This window comes from Sceloporus undulatus, chromosome 7, assembly GCF_019175285.1.
Source record: "Sceloporus undulatus isolate JIND9_A2432 ecotype Alabama chromosome 7, SceUnd_v1.1, whole genome shotgun sequence".
Lineage (NCBI taxonomy): Eukaryota > Metazoa > Chordata > Lepidosauria > Squamata > Phrynosomatidae > Sceloporus > Sceloporus undulatus.
This window is the reverse complement of record NC_056528.1, coordinates 16,094,238-16,116,018: the sequence shown is the minus strand read 5'-3', so window position 1 is coordinate 16,116,018 and position 21,781 is coordinate 16,094,238. Positions and strand designations below refer to the sequence as shown.

At 43.2% G+C, this 21,781-nt stretch overlaps 1 protein-coding gene and 1 long non-coding RNA gene across 4 annotated transcripts in view; one reads left to right on the top strand and one right to left on the bottom strand.

The window, feature by feature from the left end:
- CAMSAP1 (calmodulin regulated spectrin associated protein 1) overlaps positions 1 to 11,520 on the bottom strand; it is a 33,182-nt gene extending 21,662 nt beyond the window's left edge. For all 3 annotated transcript variants that reach the window (XM_042479090.1, XM_042479091.1, XM_042479092.1), the window contains exons 1-2: positions 11,343 to 11,520; positions 7,215 to 7,377 (exon numbers count right to left, since the gene is read on the bottom strand). In XM_042479090.1, the coding sequence (XP_042335024.1) occupies positions 7,215 to 7,377 (163 nt within the window). In that variant the 5' untranslated portion in view covers positions 11,343 to 11,520. The remainder of the gene's footprint in view (positions 1 to 7,214; positions 7,378 to 11,342) is intronic.
- Positions 11,521 to 11,807: 287 nt separating this feature from the next.
- Positions 11,808 to 21,303, top strand: LOC121936937. Its single transcript, XR_006105053.1, has 4 exons — positions 11,808 to 11,928; positions 14,049 to 14,170; positions 15,660 to 15,760; positions 20,878 to 21,303. It is a non-coding gene; the product is annotated as an uncharacterized LOC121936937 (long non-coding RNA).
- Positions 21,304 to 21,781: the final 478 nt, after the last annotated feature.

Genomic DNA, 21,781 nt, shown 5'->3' with positions numbered 1-21,781 from the left:
CTTCTGACTTATGGCAACTTATGGCGAACCTACCATGGGGTTTTCATAGACTAAAGTCTACTTCCTCATCACCTTCTCTTATAATACAGACAAATGAAAATGGTTACTAACGCATGCTGTGATTTACTTCTATGAAGCTGCAATCGACATCCACGTACCTGTATGTAAGCCTCACTGAAATAAGGCTTACTTCTAAGTAGGGCAAGGGGAGGACTGTAAAATTGGCCCAAATTTTCAAGACCTGCCAGGCCTTTCAACGCTTTATAAATCCTCAAAATCCTTTTTGTATTTGGTAGTATTCTAATGCTGAATGTTAACAGCAACGAGAGCAAAACAGAGCCACAGACAGCATGCTCTAGAAAAGCTGGAAGGTCCCAGGCACAGGTAGCATGCTCTAGAAAAGCCTGAGGCTTTGTATAGTGAGAAAGTAAGGGCTTTAAAAAAACTAAGCAAAGGAAGGCATTGCAAATTATTTCATCCAACAAAAGCTACAACCCTGTGTTTGCAAGATCTGTTGATGTCTGACTCACAAAGGGCTCGCAGAGGTCTCCCATTCACAGGATCATCATAGTTAAAACCCAACTTGATGGCAAGTAACAACAAAGCCCTGTCCTTCCTGCCAAAAACATACACAAACCCAGAGAAGACTAAGCATGCTTAGAAGCCATGGAATGTTTGATGGAAAAAGAGAAAACCAGAAATCTGGAAGGGGAGGGGACTGTCCTCCTTTAACTCCTTCTCAGCTTACAGTTTATAGGAAAAGAACATGGCTCACTAACACCCCAAACAGAAGCGTTCCTGACAAGGAGTGAGGTTACAGCCCATTCTATCTGCAGATCCCACTTGTCATGTAAGTTTCCCCTGGCATCTTGCTTTGTTTTCATTCTTATTCTTAAAAACTAATCCCAGACAAAAGAAACACATTTTGTTGTGTCAGCTGAGCTTACTCCCTCACACACTCACAACAATTCTAGGAGCTCAGAAGGGCTGAGAGAGAGAGAGAGAGATTGAGACTGGCACTCACAGATATAAACATGGAATCGAACCTTCTTCTCAATTTTAGCATTCTTTTCTATACTCAACCATATACAGTGGCCCCTCCATGTTCACTGGGATCAGGAGTGAAAACCCACAAATAAACCCACAAATAAAAAAACACCATTCTTTTTACTAGAGAGAACGCCTTTCTAGGAATCTCCATGTCCTCAAGTGCAACACTATGGTCAACATCAGCCAGAGGTTGATCATAGGTTGACCTCACACTATGTAAATGGCTGTCTGTAGCCCTACAACATGATGTTGAAGGGTAAGGACCCATGACTACAGACGCCTCGATATTCAACTTTTGTATCTGGAGATGCACTCCTGCCCTGACTCCTAAAATACCCAGCTGGGATGTTTGTTTGGAGACTCATTTTGTTCAGATTATATCATAATACTAAACGGAAAGATCGTAAAATATATCACTAGGCCAGCTTGTATGCAGTTATTGTTATCATGTTTCAACGCTGGATAGGAAGCAACCGGTTTTATTGCCATGTTAAGTTGTGGTATATTGCAATGGTATGTTTCATTGTCAGCTGGAGAGCATCTTCCAGGCAGAATGGTGGACAGACATAAACATTTTAAAATATGAAATCAATTTTACAAGCAATGTAGAAAAAGGGAGAGATATGCCAACAGAACATTTAAGCCACGCAGAGAACTCATGCATGACTTTGTTGCAATAAGCCAAACACTTCTTTACGGAGTTCAAAGGGGAACAGACAAGAACTAAAGTGAAGGAACGGAATAAAAAGGCCCTTGATATTTTTGATGCCCTCTCAGATTAGTTATTCAGACAATATTACACCAAAAATATACTTATACCTGTGTACTCAGATTCATAACTCATTTTCCTAGATTAGTGAAAGAAAAATTACTTGAAAGCTAGGTAGCAAAAGGAGCAAACAGTGACCCAGACATAAATAAAATGCACATGAAGTCTGTAGACTAAATACTAGTCAATGGAAGGCGTCAGTCTGATTTTCTGATGTTAAAATGACTGAAAATGATCCCATTAATGCTCTTTACCTTATGACTGCATGAATCATTAGATATAAAGAAGTCCAATATTTTCTCACATATAATCATTTGCATTGGACACCATTCATTACTATTTTGCCTTTCGACTAGAAACACGCAACACAGAAGAGTGCTTCATGCAAGAACAAGCACCAAGAGTGAATAGTCATAGTGGCTTTTTAAAGAGACAGAGTCACGCTGTCCAGTTTTGCCAGAAGTTACTGTAAGTTCAATGTCACCACGCTAAAAGATGACTGGGCGACACACATAGAGTTCCTTGATCAAGATATACAAATGCAGTGATAAGACCTTACTTGTGAGCAAACCTATTGGACAATGGGACCTCAGAGCAGATATGCATAAGACCGTGCCATAAGACTTTCTACCATGCAAGTAGTATCACCAACTAAGTATGGACATTTAAATGCCAGCCATCTCCAGTGTTCTCCTGCCTGGTTTAAAGATCACAAGAAGCAAACCTGTCATTAGGAGGAAAAATTCAACACCGCAATTAAGAGCAATCAGGTAAGTGCTAAAAGCTTTAGTCATAAACGTTTGGGGGGAAATAGGCTTATTATTGCATCTACAGTCTGCTCTTCCACACATAATGCCTTCAAACCAAGGACATTGTTGTGGTATTTTGTCATCCCCATTGATTTAATGCTATTACTTGTTGTTAAAATTGCACCCTTCCACATATGGCTCCAACAGCTCTTACATGTTTGTCAAACTGTTCCCAACATTAACAGCATGAATGGGAAAAAGGTATACTGCATCAGTCCCATGGTCCATATCTCCCTGACTAGCGCACTATAGCTTTCAGTCGATGGAGATATGCTACTGCTCCCTATAAATATGCCACCCAAAGCTCCCTATAAATATACCACCCAGAACACTATTTTTTTGTCATATGATTGCTTGAAATTTGCAGATTTGGCGACGGAGCATCCAATTCACTCAACAACCATTTTTAATCGACATGACACATCCTTAAATGTATGTATGTTAGACATGCATTATCATGTTCAGCTGAACAGATGGGGATCTTAAAGACACCAGTTAGATCTATTAATCATCTTTATTACTCAGAGAAACATGCAACATAAATCATATACTCCATACAGTCCACAGAAAAGGCAATTGTCTTTTGGCCTACTGAACACAAGGCTGTCTCACTGTACTACATTCATTCCAAATCAGGCCCAGGTTTAAAAGGGAAGACAAAATAGGGCACCGCTGCCTTACATGTAAAAGGCATCAGGACATATCACAGTCTTGTATCACCCTGGAGGGTAGGCAGCAACGCATCGCTTAAACTGTCCAAGCAGAACACTTTCCCTCCCTGAGATCACCTTCCCTGTGCAGTATTTCTGCATTTACTGAATAAGCACACACAGTGTATAATCACTTTTAAATGAGAATTAGGTTGGTCAGCATAATATTATTCTGGCTGACGGAAGTATTCCCCAAGAAAGCTAACAAAGAGTAAATATAATTCTTCTACTGTGACATATTTCTTCTGATCTTTTTCATAGAACGAAAGCTAACTTATAAGTGCAAGTCCAATCTTTTCCCACTGAGCTCCAGGTAACATGACATTTTGCTGTTTACAAGTAGTACAAAACAGGAGTGCCTGATGGTGTGACATTATATATAGCCCATCTCCTGGGTTAAGAAGAACCCTCTAAAAATGAAAGGCAGTATCAATTATAATAGAAGACAACAGAGTACAGCAACTGAAAGGCTGCAGGGAAACAGTTTGATATAAATAGCAATATAAGCAACATATAGCTCAGTACCTGCCACCCAAAAGGCCAATGTAATAAAAGAAAGGTTTTCGCTGAGAGAAGGCAAAGACAGTGACTACTTTATTGAAAGATAGAATCTTTATCCTCATACAGTGGAACAATAAAGTTCAAGGCAGGGGCCAGCCTTATTTGGTATTTGGGGCAATCTAATTACAGTACATTAAAGCCCCCGTTAGAAGATATTTATACATTCCCTCAGCTGATGCTGTGCAACAGGGCAACAGATAAGTGGCAAACATGCAAGCTTGCCTTACTGTTATTATCACCACACAGCAAACCCTGGAAGGGCTCTTTTTAACCCATGTCTGGTTGTGCTTATTAGATGCTTTCCACTCCCTATGTTCTGGATGCTGGCTCTTTTTTACTGCTCACAGCTCTCCAGGAAACTAGGTTTCTAACCCAGCTCTACAATTAGGTCAAACAGGCTTGAACGTGATGGCACTGATCCTGGTCATCTCACTATCATTTTGCATGGATATGTGCCCCCTCCAAGACCTCAGAAAACCTTTTGGATCCATCAGAGCCTGGTCATTGCAATAGGTCACCTATTTGTAGAGGCTTTATTTGAGCGTCATTCCATGTTTCCAAGTTCAATGTTTTATTCTTAGTACTGTTTGATTGAGAGCCAGCATGGTTTAGTGGATTGAATGGTGGACTATGACTTTGGAGACCGGGGAACGTATTCCCACTTAGCCATGGAAACCCATTGGCGACTACATTCTCTCAGCCACAAATGAAGGCCACAGCAAAGCCCCTCTGAACAAATCCTGCCAAGAAAACCCAACAACAAGTTTGACTTAGGGTCACTGTAAGTTGGAAGCAACTTAAAGGCACACAACAGCAACAACTGTATGATTAAACAGCAATTAAGCAATTAAGTACTATAAGAATGTTAACTAACACTACTATAATTACGGCTTGTGCTGGAAACAGATTGAACTATGATTTGAATATGTCAAAAACAGTCCTAAACACTGCCATCCGGTTCACCATGGGAGGAATGAGACAGTGTCTGTCCTTCAAAGATTGGGAAAACCTGCACACGATACAAAGGATATCACTGATGTTGGAACCCAAAACAAGCTATTTTGGGAATAGAGGCAGCTCTCAACGGAGTCCCTCATTTGCTGGATAGGCCTCAGGTCTGGCCATTTGGAGCTGGCATAACTAATCCTTCCCACTTCAATGGGGAAGCGGCTAGGGGACAAAAAGAGGTGAAGCCTCCCTGCCCCAAATCTCTCATTATGGCTAGCACAAGGTGGGCATAGCTTTGAAAGCAGTGGTGACCCCCAAATTCACAGCATCACCCCCAAATCCAACTCCAGACTGCAGTGACTGCTTAGAAGATGAAAAGGAAGAAGTTTGGCTTTATATTACAATATTATCTAACAAAGAAGTTTACACACACACACACCACTTAAAAGCTTCAACAAAATACCCTAAAAAGCATTCCACAGAAAAGGCCCCACTACAGAGATGGCTCAACCTTGCTTTATTGTTACAGCACATAAAGGGGTGGTTCATAGAGCATCAGGCATTTACAAAGACCTTTAGCCCTGGACAGGGTCAATTCCCACCTTCAGTCCCATCTGCAGCAACTACAGTCTTTTGTGATGCTGGAAAACAGTGCTCTCTCGAGGAACAGAAAACATTAGACAAAAATGAAGCACACACAAAACAAGATGGAGATGGTGGCACAGTGTGAGACAGTGGTCCAAGACATTTTGGGAAGGAGTAGTTTAATTTATGAAGTGAAACCTTTTTTTCTGTCTTGCCCAAAATACTGGAAGGCTACGCATTTGCATTTCAGCATTCAAAGAACATTGGAATACAAATACATTAACACGCTCATGGCAGGTTTCATAGCAGTAGGAAGAACAGTGCTCAAGAATTATCAGCTGAGGCTGTATTAAGTGGACCAGTAAATTTAAATATTGGACAGAACGACAACCACAAAATAAAAAAGGGATTCTAACATCGATCTTGAAGCTAAGTATAGATATGTCCAGAACCTGCCATCAGAGGCCACTGTTCAAACTCAGTTCCCATGGCTGTAATAAACATAAACATAAACACAGGCCACACCATTAGTTTGTTCTTCACAAGGTAGAATAAGAAGTGTTTGCACATTATTTAACATACTACTGTTTAATAAGGCACAAACTATTCCAAGAGGCAAACTACAATGATGGAGCAAAGTCTATTTGCTTCAAGGTCCAGCTGTACATTTTTAAAACAGCAATGACAGATTATGTTATGAGGAGAGAGATGTTTGTTGCTTCGTAAAATTCCTATATATTTTCAAGAACAGTAGAAGTAAATACAGGGAAAAAATGGACTGACTGCAACTCCCAATGTCACTGTACCACATTCCTAACATTTGTAGGTCTAAAAACAAAAAAGTAACACTTTAGCTGACAACAAACCAAAGCCATGCGACGGCAGGAGTACAGTGTATTACTTAGCACTACCACAAAGCAAGCCAATGTTAATCCATTAAGCATATTAGAGTTTGGCAAATTAGAGTTAGATTAAGAGGACTATCTCATTTCCCGCAACATTTGTGTATGTTATATTTTGTTTTGCTTTATCATGATAATCAGCAGCCACAAATCCTTAAAGACACCAAGACTTCAAAATATGTAAGAAGGAGGCACTGCAACTCGAGACACAAATTTACAACTGGGCTTTACAAAAGAAGATCGACTGGAATGGTCCCAATTAAGATCCACTTATACAAAAAAACCTGGGTGTTTGAAAGAACGTCTTTTCTACGATTTCCATCTAGTTGTGATACAGCAGTGTGACACAAAACAGAATGAGGCCTTACTACTAAGTCTTGGATGCAGGTGGTTCAAGTCTGTGAGAAGATATCCAACGAGTAAAATGTCTGCAGTCCACTATATAAAAACCATACATATCTTTTTTAAAAACCCTAGATCGATTATGTGCCATCAGGAGGTAATGGCAAGGATGTACATGGCTGCCAAAATGACTCACGCTGCAAGGGCCTAAGAGGCCTGCAAGAGCTCAGTGTGGGTCTGTGGTGTGTAGAACAGCACTAATTTAGCAGAAAGGAAACACAAAACACAGCAGGATGTGAGGCACTTGCAACTGCAACCCATTTACAATAGGGTTTGGAGGGGGGGAGCAATACATTGACAAGCCTCCTGTCAGGCATTTATCCTTGTATTTGAAAACACAGGAGCAGGGCAGCCAGCAAATCAGTTGGACACACAATTGATATGTGAAACACAGGTCATCTCAAATCCACTTAACATATGAAAGGGCAAGGGAGGGGGAAGAAAAATAAAAGCATCATCACCCAATGGGGCGTCTTACCAATTCCATAGGCTTTTGCACAGATCCACTGTAGATTAGCAGCTATTTTTGCTCGGGCCGAATCATAGAGTTCCAATGGAACGATCTCCGCTGCGCTATCTGTTAGAGCATCCATTTTTCTTCTTGTGCTATCCCCACCAGCACAAACATCAACATCCACCATCTGAAACAGAAAGAAGAGAGACCCATCCTAGCACTCCCAGGCTAAAATTCACAAGACACAGAACCGGTTTCCACGCACAGCACTGAACACAGATCCTTCGGTCATGGAAATGCCAGCATTTTTTCCTTCTTTATCTGCCAGGGCTTGGTCTAAGAGCAAAGCTCAGTGGGAAACAGGCAGTCTGGGCGATGCTTTGATGAGATATGTTAATTCAAACTTACGGAAAGGAGGGAAGCCCACTATCTCAGGTGTACAAAGGAATACAAGGGAAAGACGACATGCACAATTCGTATTTATCATCCTAGACTGGCTGCACACGTCCTTCCCCAGCGGGTTTCCGGCCTGACAATACAGACAGGTACCAAGCAGTTTACTGAAGGAGAAAATTCCCTGATCGTCTGATTTCTCCAACAATGGAACGGGGGCAGAGCGGGTGGCACAGCAGGGGAAGGCGGCAACAGAAGGCGGCAGGCCTCAGGTTTCCCTGCTTCTGCCGTACCCTTGTCTCTTTCCTTCATCCTACCCCTAAGAGGGATCAGCCGCTGGCTGGGAGGAAGAGAAGCACCAGACACTCGGAGGCAAGAGGATAAAGGGAGAGGGCAGGACACAGAAGTCCTTCCACCAACGTCGCCCTTGCCCCTTTCGCCGGCGTGTTCGCGTGGCATACGCCAGGAAAGGGGTGGCAAAAGGCAGGTGTCTCGACATACCTTTCCTGCAAGAGTCTGGCTCCCCAACAAAGACAACAAAGGACATCTCCTCGGCATCCTCCTTTCTGCTGTCTCACTATGCTTTCCAAAATACCTCTCTACCTTCGCCTGTCAGTTGCCTCCAGTCACTGTTATCACCCTCACCTAAAATGTAGGATATTATTATGCTTGTTGTTCTTCCTATGCTTCAGAATTCCTTAGTCTCTACCTAATATATCCCCACCTCTCCCTTAAAACCCCCGATGCCAGCCCCATCACCTCTGGGTCAGATCTAAACCCAACATTTCTCCTAAACACCCACACACACCATTTTCGTATTTGTTGTGAGCCTTCACTCACACCAAACCCCCCTTCCCCCAGGCCTGGCTCATTACCCTTCTCCTTATTATATACTTGCCCCCAAATCCCTGTCCTTCAGCACTTTCCAAGCAACTTGATTCAACGTTACATAAAAATAGACTGTACACATAATGCAATGTGACATGAACAATGACTAAGATGCTAATATTACTGTTCAATCCCCCATCTTTCCCATATAAAGAAGACCGAACAGACTTTCTTATGGTGCCTCAAGCCTTTCCTCCACTTCTTTCTCTATTGTCACAGCCGCTCAGTGCCCCTCCTCTCCCCAAATGGACCCCAACCTTTGCCAGGTGTTCACCCACTCACCCCTTTTCTACTCCTCCTGCCCCACTTTTAAGTCTTGTTATCGCACAACGCACATAATAATCTGTCCCCCCAAATGCACAGTCCCAGCCCCTTAACATCTCATCACCCATTAGGCCACACAAATAACAAAACCTCCTACCAATCCAATATATTCCCTATTTAACTATAGCCCCCAATCCCTATCCACAGCTTCATCCGATCCCGATGGCGATGAAATCCTTTCATTCCTAGGCAGATACACACCAACAAACCTATGATCTATGGACCATCCATTCCTAAGAGGCCCAAAGCACAGTGCGGTGGTTTGAGCGCTGGACAATACAACTCTAGAGATCAGGGTCTGAATCCCTGCTCAGCCATAAGAACCCACTGGGTGACCTTAAGTCAAGCTGCATGCTCTCGGCCTCAGGGGAAGGCACAGGCAGGGTTGCCATAAGTTGGAAACAACAAGACACACAACAATGAAACACTCAAAAAAGAGCATGAAAAGAAACCTTGGCTCACCTGTTATACAGGATCTCTGAAAAGCATCTTTACCATTTCACTCCTGTATGCAAGTGAAATGGTAAAACCAACGTTTGAATAGTCCAACATTTGCCTTCAATCCACCCACAACGAAAACCCTGACCCACCTTGCACACTTCCAATCACTGCCCCCAATGCAATGACCTCCTGACAACAATGAAAACAACATATCCCATCAAACATCCCCATGTTTGGCCTTTAATGCCTATTCGGTTCCTCGCACAACAGCCAGGTCCCTCTCCCCCCCCCAAAATAAAACCCTGGCACCCCCAACTGCCATTGCACAACAACCTGGCCTCCCCTCAAAATGTATGAACCTTTTAACAGCAGCTGTGGCGATTCTATGGAGGCGAAGCGCAGTGGATCCATTTGCTTGGAAGAATCAACGCAATAGCAATGATTCAATCGGAGTTACAAACCCCATCTTAAACTGGGGGAGGGACTGCAACAATAAGCTGTTGTGGGTCAACACACATTGAGTGTGTGTGTATATATTACCATTATATTGATCTAGATCCTGCTCTGCCGCCAAAACTGGGACACAAAATGGCTTACAAATGAAAAGAACAATACGATTAAAACATATAAAAGTCTGTGTGTATGCATATATACATGCATGTGTATGTATATGTGTGTGTGTGTGTGTATCCATACATGTGCACATAGTTTAAGCATACACAGATGCATGTATGTGCCTGTCTACTAAGAAGATACATATATTCATGTGTGTGTGTGTGTGTGTGTGTGTGTATACATACATAAAGACAGACAGGTATATAGGTGAATGTGTGTGTAGGGGAAGGCAATGGCCATGCTAAGTTCGCCTTAGGGTGGCCATGGACTTGAAGGCTCACAACAACAGCATACACACACACACACACACACACACACACACACACAGGCTGCCTGTGTCTCTATTTGGGGTGGAGGGGACCTGGTTGTTTTGCATGAAGGCCTTGGTAGCATTAGGGAGCAGAGACTGGGAAACACAATGGGAAGGCCAAGTTGTGCTTCTTTCCTTGAGGAAGGAGGGTTACATTTGTGTGTGTGTGTGTGTGTGTAACTGTGTGTCTTACTCTCATTTTGTGTATATATACACAGTATGTATATATATGTGTGTGTGTAACTCTCTCTCTCTCATATATACGTATATATGTGTGTGTATCTACACATGTGTGCCTATGTGTGTATATGTGAGTGTGTCACTATGTGTGTGTATATAGACATATATTAGTATCTGTGTGTCTGTCTGTCTGTCTGTCTGTCTATCTATCTTTCTTTCTTTCTTTTGTGGCCCACCCACCCCCAAATGTCCAACAGCCCCTCACAATAACATGACCTCCTCCTTCACAATCACACAGTCACATCTTAAATGTGTGTGTGTGTATATATATATATATATATATATATGTGCGTGTAACTCTGTGTGTCTAACTCTCTCTCTCTCACTATGTGTCTATATACATATGTATAATATATGTGTGTACACACACACCTTTCTTGACCCACCCACCCCAAAACTGAAACGCCACCAGACACACAATAACCCCACCTGCCCCTTCACAACCTCACAGCCCCCCCACATATAGATCTCTGTGTGTGTCTTTGTGTGTGTGTGTAACTGTGCGTCTATATGTATATGTGTGTATGTATATACATGTATGTGTGTATGTGTACCCATGTGTATACTGTGTGTAACTGTGCGTCTATATGTATGTGTACCCATGTGTATATATGCATATGCATAAGTTGTGTTTGTGTGTGTATCTACATATCTGTATGTCTGTATGTCTGTCTATCTATCTCTTGGCCCTCCCACCCCCAAACTGTAAACGCCCCCAAACAGCCCCTCACAGACACACAATAACCCCCCTTATCACACAATCACACAACCACAACCCCTTCCCCTCCTGGACCCTAGTCGCCCCTCCCCTTTAAAAAGGAAAAGGGAACAGCCTCCTTCCTCCCCTTTCGACCGGTTTTTCCTCCTCCGACTCACACAACCACACAACCACACACACACACACATCTCTATCTATACCTCTCCCAGCAGCCAGGGCTTACCTCATCGCCGCCGAGGCCAGCACCGGAAGCGAGGACCGTCGGATGAAGGGAAGGACGGGCCTCCTTTTTGATTCTAAGCCCCTTTTGCCGCAAAGCCGCCGGAAAAGGCGCCTCCTTCGAAGGGAAAGAAAAACTGAGCCAGGACCAGACTCGGGGCCGCGGTTCGTCGGGCGCGCGCCCCGACACCTCCCACTTCTATTGCGCCTGCGCGCGGCGCGAGGAGGAGGAAAAGGGGGCGGGGCCAACGGTCATCTAGGCAACACGCGCGCAGCAGCCAATCGCCTCTCTCTTTCTCTTCCTTCTCCCCGCCTCCTCCTCCTCCTCCATCCTAGAAACCGATTGGCTGGAGGCCGCGCTTCTCAAAACTTGTTCTCTCTCCCGTGTGGGGAGGGAGCTTGGTAGTTCGGCGCATGCGCGGCGGAGGTGAAGGGTTTTTTTCTTCCCCTGACTCCGCCCCCCTAACTCGCCTTAGCAACTGAGATTGGAAACTGAGAGCGATTGCCAAGAGGAGGAGGAATGGGCGTGGCTTAGCCTCTGCCCACCAATGATTTGGCTCGCCCGGCCGTGAGTGACACGGCGATTGAAGGTTGGACCCGCCTCCCGTCATATAAATAGAGGTTATGTGGAGGAATGGGGTCCAGAAGTCAAGGAGTTGGTCCAATGGTGACGTTGTGTCGCCCTAAATAGACACAGCTATGAGGAGAATGAAGCCCATTGGAGGCAATGGGGTTTCTGAGGGCCCTCAAGAGTCAGTTCCCATCTGTAAAATGGACATAATATATGCACAAACACACATATATATATATCGTGATATATGCATACAAGTATATAGATATAATACACATAATATACATGTTATGCTCTCATATATATATATATATATTACATTATATATGTATATATATTATACCATCCTTCCATCAAGGGTTGTGTAGGACCCTCTCCTCTGCCTTTCCTCCTCACAACAACCGTGTGAGGTAGGCAAGGTGCAAAATGACCAGCCGTCCTTCTTTTCCCGGACGCGTCCTACATTTGAGGGAATGCCCAAACGTCTTCCATTTTGTGCAGGACTAAGAAGCCCGGATTCATATTCTGATTAATGCTTTTTAGCTTTTCTTTTATAACGTCCTCCTTAATTTTCATAAGGTCCTTTCCCCCCTTCAATTATTGTCCTACATTTCCCCCCCTCAAATGCTCTCCATTTTGTGGGGCCTTCTTGCCTTCCTTTGCGGTCGAAAGTGCGACCTGCGCTTTGTATAAAGTATATTATAAGCCGAATTTTTATTCCATTTCAGGACTATATTTTAATTTTTCAATAAAAACCTGCTCACCGATTAATCGAAGCGGCTTTTTTTTAGACCGTCGACATGTTTTTAATTGCTTAATCTGTTTAATCGGCTTACTTGGTATATCCTTTCTAATAACAAACAAGGGAAGTGTTGGTTTTTCCCCCCATTAGGTCTGGAGCGAGGCGGCTGCTTCAGAGAGCCATTTCTGGGTGGCACGAAAGGGCACAATATGTTGCGTGCTTAAATAACAACCACAACAATACAATAATATGCGTTTATGTATGCATATAATTGTATCTTTGACCATCAGGATGGGAGAAAGGTGCTTGTGAGACTATATGTCTGTGTCCGCACTGAAGAAATAATCCGGCTTGATACCGCTTTAACTACTAAAGGCTCTCCAGAAGCTGCATAAATTAATCCGGTTTTGACACCACTTCAACCTCCATCGTGGCTCAATGCTATGGAATTCTGGGAATTGTAGTTTTGCCAGATATTTAGCCTTCCCTGTCAGGTGTGGGACCACAATAAACTACAGTTTCTAGGATGCCGTGAAAGTTAAAGTGGTGTCAAACCGGATTATTTCCGACTGTGGATGCAGCCTTTCTGACCCATGAACAGAATATATGTACACTTGTTGCTCCGTATTCGATAGGATATATTATACGCAAGTCCCCCATGATGAATATGGAAAAACGCAAATAATGAAAACACCAAGATTTTTACCTCTCTAGGAATCTCTAGGTCCTCCAGCGCAACTCTATGGTCAACATCTGCCAGACGTTGACCATAGAGTTGCGTTGGATTTGCTACAAATGCCTAATAGAGTATTCTCTCTCAGAATCTCTGGGTCTTTCAGTGCAGCTTTTAGTTAAAGTTGACCATAGAGTTGCACTGGAGGCCCTAGATATTCCTAGAGAGGACATATCAATCAAATCCGCATATATCGAAGCCGCAAATACGGAAGGGTGAGTGTATATGTATATATGTATATATACTGGCAAGCTTTAAATCTTGATTTGGGTGGGTTATGGGAGAGCCAGTGTAGTGTATGGTTTGAGTGCTGGACTACAACTCTGGAGACCAGGGTTTGAATCCAGTTTCGGTCATGTAAATTCATTGGGACACCTTCGGCAAGTCATACTCTCTCAGCCTCAGGGGAAGGCAATGGCAAACCTCTTCTGAAGAAATGTGCCAATAAAACCCTGTGATAAGTTTGCCTTAGGGTTGCCATAAGTTGGAAACGAATTGAAGGCACATTGTGTTGTATTGCAAGCTGAAGCCTTGTGGTTGTTGTTATTGCTGTTCTCTCCATGCCCTAGTTAGGATTCAAATGGGGGTCTCAATAAGGCTAGCAGAGGGAGGAGGTTGTCCGCTTAGAGTATTGATCAATTTTTGTGCTATTTTATTGGAACAGAGGAAGGGGGAGTCCGTGTCGTGTCCCACTTTGCTGCAAGTCTGAGAAGCAACGGACCTGAGGATGTTTGGCAGTGAAAACGTCTGCAATTTTGCCTTTCATGCTAAAGAAGCACTTCCCTGGTATGATTGTTAAATCAGTTCTGTAGCCCACCCACGCTTGCTTCCTAAGGAAAGGAGAGCAGGTTGCACTAGAAACAATAACGTGATACATAGACAAGCAATAGCAAATCACAACAACAACACTCACAGGAGACAAATGGCCTACTCTGGGATAGTCCTAACCTTGCAACCCTATTTCTGACAGCTGTGTTCCTCAGTCAAGTGCTGTCACAATACAGTGTGTGCAAAATTCACATTTGACAAAATGAGGACATCCTGCATAAAAGCCTTATATCCCAGCAAAATGCTATCACAACATAGCAATAGCAAATACATTTCTATACTGCTTATCATTGCACTTAAGCACTCCATAAGCGATTTACAAAGTGTAAGCTAATTGTGGATGCAAAATGCACATTTGAAAAAATGAGGATATCCCGCATAAAAATGCCCTATATCCCAGCAAAGTGCTATCACAATATTGTGCATGCAAAATGCACATTTCACATACACATTTCATTTTAAAAAATGAGGGTATCCTGCATAAAAGGTGTGCATGCATTTTGTAACTAGGATCCTTTTTCCTAGTATGAGATATAAGGCTGAAGTGGAAAGGTCTAGATCCTATAAATGTTGTTGGATTCCAACTCCCATCAGCCACCACCCGCATACATGGCCAGTGGCGAGGGATAAAGGAAATGTAATCATTTAGATGGTCACAGGTTATCCATCTATATTGTATGGAGAATGGAAGCTAAATTTTTATCTGTAACAGCCATCGTTCATTGAAGGGCTTTATGTCTCCTGGGCTGCCGTAGTTTTTAAATTGCCGTCTCGGTGGCCCCTTCAGAAATTTTGCAGGATTCCTTAATTAAAAGATCCAGCCGTCAGGGACCAAAAGTCTCTACCAAAGGTAACTAACATATCTCTAACATAATTGTATCCCTGTTCATTTTTGTCTGGAATCAGTCTAGTATGGAGAGAAAAATGGGACCTTGGGGACGATTGCAGCAAAAGGAGGAATTAAAGTCTTAGTTTGACACTGCCATTGCCTTCCTCTGAAGCTGAGAGAATGTGACTTGGCCAAGGTCACCCTGTGGGTTTATATGGCTGAGTCGAAAGCTGGCATCATGCATTTTGTGCATTTAGGTTGGCAAGATTTGTTCAGAGGGGGCTTTGCCTTTAGATTCCTCAGCAGCTAAGAGCATGTGACTTGCCCAAAGTCACCCAGTGGGCTTCCATAGCTGAGCAAGGATTCAAACCTTGGTCTCCAGAGTCCTTGTCCAACGCTCAAACCACTATACCATGCTAGGGTTGCCATAAATTGGCAATGACCTGAAGGCACACAACAACAACAAACTTTCAAAGCTCCACTGGCTTCTTCATCAAGCAAAGATGTTAGCTTATGCAGGTTTAGAGTCTAAAGAAATTGTGTGTTTTCAGAACCTAAAAGTAACATGGGTGTTGTTCCTCCTTACATCCTGACGCATGAAGAGTTTGTTTCTTGCAGGTGGGAACGAAAAATGCATTCAGTTTCCCCATCTTGAAGGAGGGTGAGGCTCAGCTGCACCTCTTCTATCTCTGGGAGGAATCTCGCAAGGAGCCGGTAAGGTAAGGTTGAAAACACACTGAGACCAGAATGATATACAGTCCTACACGTTCAGCCCTGTAAACCCACTTGATCACCGGGGCCTTGTCTACCGATTGCTCATTCAATTTACGATGGCTTGCTCCTAAGCCTCAGCCCTCTGATATTTTGACAGGTACGCATACCCAGATCTGTACCCAATTCTGGATTTTAATTCAGGTGTATTCTCATCCAGTTTCCCCGAAACATAGATGGAAACACAGCAGTGGAAGATGCTTTGCAGCAGAGCTTGTAAAAACGACACTTTGGACAACAACTCCCAGGGTGTATCTACACCGTAGAAATAATGCAGTTTCACCCCACTTTAAGTGTTGCAGCCCCATCCTACGGAATCCTGGGATTTGTATTTTTGCAAGATCTTTAGCCTTGCAAGAGTCCCAGTGTCTTGCAAAACTACAAATCATAGGCTTCGGTAGGATGGAGCCATGACAGTTAAAAGTGGTGCCAAACTGCATTATGTCTACAGCGTTGATGCATCCTCATGTATGCAGGGTTGTCTTTTGGTCTCTTTTGGGGCTGATTTGCTGTTGCCGTGTGGCTTCAAGACTAATGGCAATGCTAAATCAACCCTATCATGGGATTTTCTTGTCAAGATTTATTAGGAGGAGGTTTCCCATGGGCTTCCTCTGAGGCTGAGAGCATGTGACTTTCCCAGATCACCCAGCGAGTTTTATGGCCAAGCAGGGATTTGAACCCTAGAAACAGAGTCCCATCTTGTCGTTTGCTTCAGTCAGTATAATATCTTGCTTTTTCCCCCCTTCCTAAAGCAGATCTTAAAAATTGGACAAAGCTATTATAAGGGAGCCAAGAGTCCTTCAGATACAAACCCAATACCTAGAGGATAGTAATACAAAGAAAGGGCAACATGGTGTTGTGGTTTGGGCAATGGAGACCAGGGTTCAAATCCTCTGCTTGGTCATGGAAACCCACTGGATGAGCAAGTCATCTTTTCTCAGCCTCTGAGGAAGATAAAGCCAAGGCCAACCCTCTCTGAACAAATCTTGCCAAGAATAACCCCAAAATAGGTTCACCGTATGGTTACCATAAGTGGGAAACAACTTGTGGACACACAACAACAATGAAGAAATATGCAATTGTGCAGAAAGGCATGCCACAACAAATCAATACACAGGCATTTTCACAGATTGTAGCATGGTATGCAGAAGGAGAATGTCTCCATGAATGAAGCAATTACTGATAACTGCATCATCGCATTGCCATAACCATCCCTTTCTGTCCGATAATTGCATTATAAAGACTGTCCCCATATTCCTAGGGATATTAACCTGATCCTTCTTCCTGAAGGGGGAAATTGGATAATGAACCATCACAGCCATTACGTTTGGTGACAGAAGGGTGTATTTAATATATACGCATATATTTTCGAATACACACATGTTGCCAAGGTAACAACTGAATCCAGAGTTGACTTCACATGTCATGTATGTTGTCATGGTAGTACCTGCATTGTAAAAGGAGCGGGGGATCTGGGGGGAAACAGCCAGGGAAGAAATGGAAAGAAAACCTGTGAGAGAAAAGGAAACAGACATTGCAAAATATTACAAGATACAAGTAGAATTAGATTAAGTACAAAATATTGTAAGACGCGATTAGATACAATTAAGGCAACTTGGTACAATTAGATTAGAACATGAACTACTGTACACTGGATTCAAATGGCACAAAAAGAGATTCCACTAAACATTAGGTAGAATTTCTTTACTATGAGTGTGGAATAGTTTGCCTTGGAGGAACGCTGATATCTATTTCAGCATTTATGGCCCATCTTTCCATGCAAAAGATACAACCAATATGTGAGAGTTGGTGGGGGGAGTTTGAAAATAAACCTACAGACATTTGGGATTTGTAGTTACTACTTGAACCTGTGTATGGTTTGAGTGTTGGACTTGGACTCTGGGAACCAGGGTTCAAATCTCCTCTTAGCCATGGAAACCTTTTGGGTGATGTTGGGCAAGTCACACAGGATGGCAAGGGCAACCTTTGGAGAAACTTGCCAAGAAAACCCCATGGCCTTAGGGTCACCATAATTCAGAAATGGCTTGAAGGCACGCAACAACAAAATATCCTGGCATTTTTACCCTATCCCTTTTATTTTTACCGTCTGTCATTGATGGCATGTATGTACTCCCAAAACTTTGTGAATCTGGTCCTTTTGGTTGAAAGAAGTCCCCTATCCTTGCCATGTTCACTCAGAAGTAAGTCTCATTGATTTCAGTTGGGCTCCTGCACAGCAGGAGACAGTCTAGGATCTGCTCAAAGTGAGGGTGCTTGAACCAGTCCTGACTGCAACAGTTAATTATTATTAATTAGTTAAACCATTGTTCCTCCCAGAGAGGCTTACAGATCAATAGAAAACAAGATAGTCTCTGCCCTCAGGCTTACAGTCTCAAAAACAACCCTGTTCAACCGCCGCGTCAGTCTATTCCACTATTTAAAAAATAGCAAAGTGGGGAAAGAGTCATGTGGCGTTGTTGTTGTTGTGTACCTTGACTCTGAAAGCTAGTGTGCTGCAGTGGTTTGTGCGCTGGACTACAACTCTCAGGGGAACCATCGTTCAAATCTCTGCTCAGCTACAGAAACCCACTGGGTGACCCTTAGACAAGACATATGCTCTCAATCTCAGGGGATGCTAATGGCCAACCTCCCTGGCCAAGAAAAACCCTTGGTAGGTTTGCCTTCCACTATAAGTCAGAAACAACTTGAAGGCACACAATTACAACCACAACAAATGGTATCCTCAGCACTCTTCTCCAGCATCACATGTCAAATGAGTTTATTTTCTTTATATCCACTCTCTTCACTGTCCAGATGGTTGATATCTTATCCTTCCTCTTATCTTTACTCTTCCTTCTTCTGAGTCTACGTCTGCTCTTCATATTACATTTTCTGCACACAGGTCCCCCACCCCAATATAATTATACTCATGCCTTGGGCTTTTCCTGCACAGACTTCAGTCTCATATGACCTTCCAAAGAGCTGCAGTGTGGTGCCCCCTTTGCCAAACTAGTGCCCAGTGAGGCATACAACTCTCTGGGCAAGAGAGGGCTGGCTAGCGGCACACATTCCCTGAGTCACACAAAGGCAAAGGGGGGGAAGCCAGCAGATGCCAGTGAACATCATGAGCATCAGCTAGCATCCCTATAGCAACGGCACCAATGACACTCTCGCAAAGTGACATCACAAGTGGTGAAGGGAAGCGCGCCAGCAATATTTCCTAACGGGAGCCATCAGTGTCTATTACTGCAGCTGCCAGAGCTGACAATACTGTACAACACGGAAACGTCCTAGCCGCCCCCGGCTTTCTAAGGTAGAGATAGAGAGAGGAAGACAGGGAGAAAGGAGATATGGCCTGATTTTTGTAGCTGAAGATGACAGACCCAAACTGGTTTTGTAGCTGAAGATGACAAACCCAAAGAAGGAATCTGGATTGTGTATTTGGTTCCTTCCTGTTTGCCAGTCTTTTCCTTCCCCCATCAAAGTGTGCAGCTGATATTTATTCTCCATTTCCCACCTGCCAAGTGCATGCACCAGGCAAGGGCAAGGAAGGTGAAGCACAATCCATCTTACAATCCACCTTCACAGGCTCTCCACCTGTCCAGTTTGGAGTGGACAGTCTCCACTAATCCTCTGTCATCCTACTTTTTCCCAGATTCTTTTCAAATGCCCCAGTTTTGCTCTCCTCCTTCTGTGTATAAGAAGGGCCTACTGTAATGCAGTTTGACGCCGTATTAACTGCCATGGCTCAATGCAATGGGATCCTGGGAGTTGTAATTTGTTGTGGCATCAGAGCTCTCTGACAGAGAAGGCTAAATACCTCTTCAAACTACAAATTCCAGAATTCCATAACACTGAGCCATGGCAGTTAAACCGTGTACAAAGTATGTCTAATAGCAGATACTCCAGACTCTTTTATAAATGTATTGCAATATTGAAATCAGATTTTCGTTTTGGGAATCCCTTTCCTAACCATCCCTAAAATGCACCTTTTTCACAACAGCCACATGGACAGTGTGGTGCAATGAGGTTTTAACTCTCACATAAACATCCTTTCTTCCTTTTCTGTTGCCTCTCTGCCTGTCAGACAGATGTTTGAAGGGCCAGGAACCCTGGGGTAGGCATCTTGCATGGTTAAGCTCTTCTGTGTCCCAAGTCATGAATGTGTAATAAACCTGAAACCTTAACCTGGAACAGTTTTGTAATGGGATTATAACTGACAGGCAGTTTAACAGGACCAGCTTGTTATGCTTGCCAAACAGAGGGACGTCGCTGTGTCTAAACGTTAGTGCAAGTCATAGCTGGATTGAAGCTCAGAATATGTAAAGCCGTGACAATTAAAATGTTGTCAAGCGGCCTTATTTCTGCAGTGCAGATGCAGCCCTAGTTGCATCGCTTTTCCCACTACCATGTGAGATAGATTTCACCTTATGTTATCATTTCTAATTTTGCATTTCTCCCGATGCATTGATAGACATCTGTGTCTTTTTTGGAGGGGACAGATGCACTTCTTCCTTTTTTGGCAATACATAAGCGGCCGACTTATACACAAATCATATGCAGCATGACAGATCGCTGGTCCTTCCTTTTCATGTGGCTTCCAAAGCAGAGCAAAACAGCTGCAGACCATATCAAATAAGTAAAGGGGGGGGGGTGTTTAGGGGAATATTGGGTTTTGGACTGCCTCCTCTTTTCCTTCCCCCATTTCCAAATGAGCCGAGATGAGCAGCCGTCTGGTTCAGGGGGAAAACTCATCAATCCAAAACATCTGCCCTCTGGGGTGAAAGAGAGAAAGGGGCGAGGAGAGAAAGACAGGATCATCTATTGTGTCCCGGTCTCCTAATTGGTGGATTTTGCCATGAAATATTCATCACTGCTTCTAATTTGCACAGAAAAGAACGATATAGTACTATATATGTGTGTGAAAGAGACATGGAGTGGTTGGGTGAGTGTGTATGTAGATAGATAGATATAGATATATCTGTGGTTGCACACTAAAGTTAAATCCTCCTAGGCCTGCATGAATCATTTGTTAACTGAATGGACGCTTTCTTTTGTCTTTTAGAGGATCTCCTCCTCCTCCCCAAGCCCAATTTTTCTTGCGCTGGAAGAAGACAACTCTCTGGATCATTGTGCACACAAGAGAGTGTGAAATGTGTTTTGTCCTCATTGTCATCCTTCATGTCTCCAACCCTTTCCACTTTGTTCTGGGCCATTTGTCAGGGCTTCTCCTGCACATGATGGAGCGGTGTACTAAATGATCCAGGTAGCGTTGCAAAACAGAGAACTGAAAGAGATTTGCTAAGAGATCTTGCAGCCCCTTTGAGATAACGGAAAGGAAGAGGTTGGCAGCATGACCATTCATAGACTTGAGTCTCTTTCCTCAGATGCATTTGAAAGAGACATTATACGTCAAAATGCAAGAATTTCCTCTCAATTAGATAAATAAATTATTTTAAATTAGTTTTTATCGCTTTACTCTGTTTTAATTGTGTATTACAGCCAGTTCTCCATATCCAATTATTTCCCCTATTCACTGATTCACCTATCCATGACTTGAAAATATTTTAAAATATATAAATTACAAAAGGAAACCTTGATTTTGCCATTTTATATAAGGGACACCATTTTACTATGCCATTGTATTTAACAGGACTTGAGCATCCATGGGTTTTGATATCCATGGAGGACCTTGAAACCAAACCCCAGCGGATACCAGGGGCCACTGTATCATTGGGTTTTCTTGGCAAGTTTCTTCATGAGGGGTTGTCGTTGTTGTTGCCATCCTCTGGAGCTGAGAGAGTGTGACTTGCCCAAGGTCTCCCAGGGGGTTTCCATGGCCATGCTGTGTCTACATATGATCTTTCTATACATGCATACATACATATAGAGACATATGATCTCTCTACATACTGAGTGTCTCTACATATTACAGTATATGATCTCTCTACATACATATATATACACAT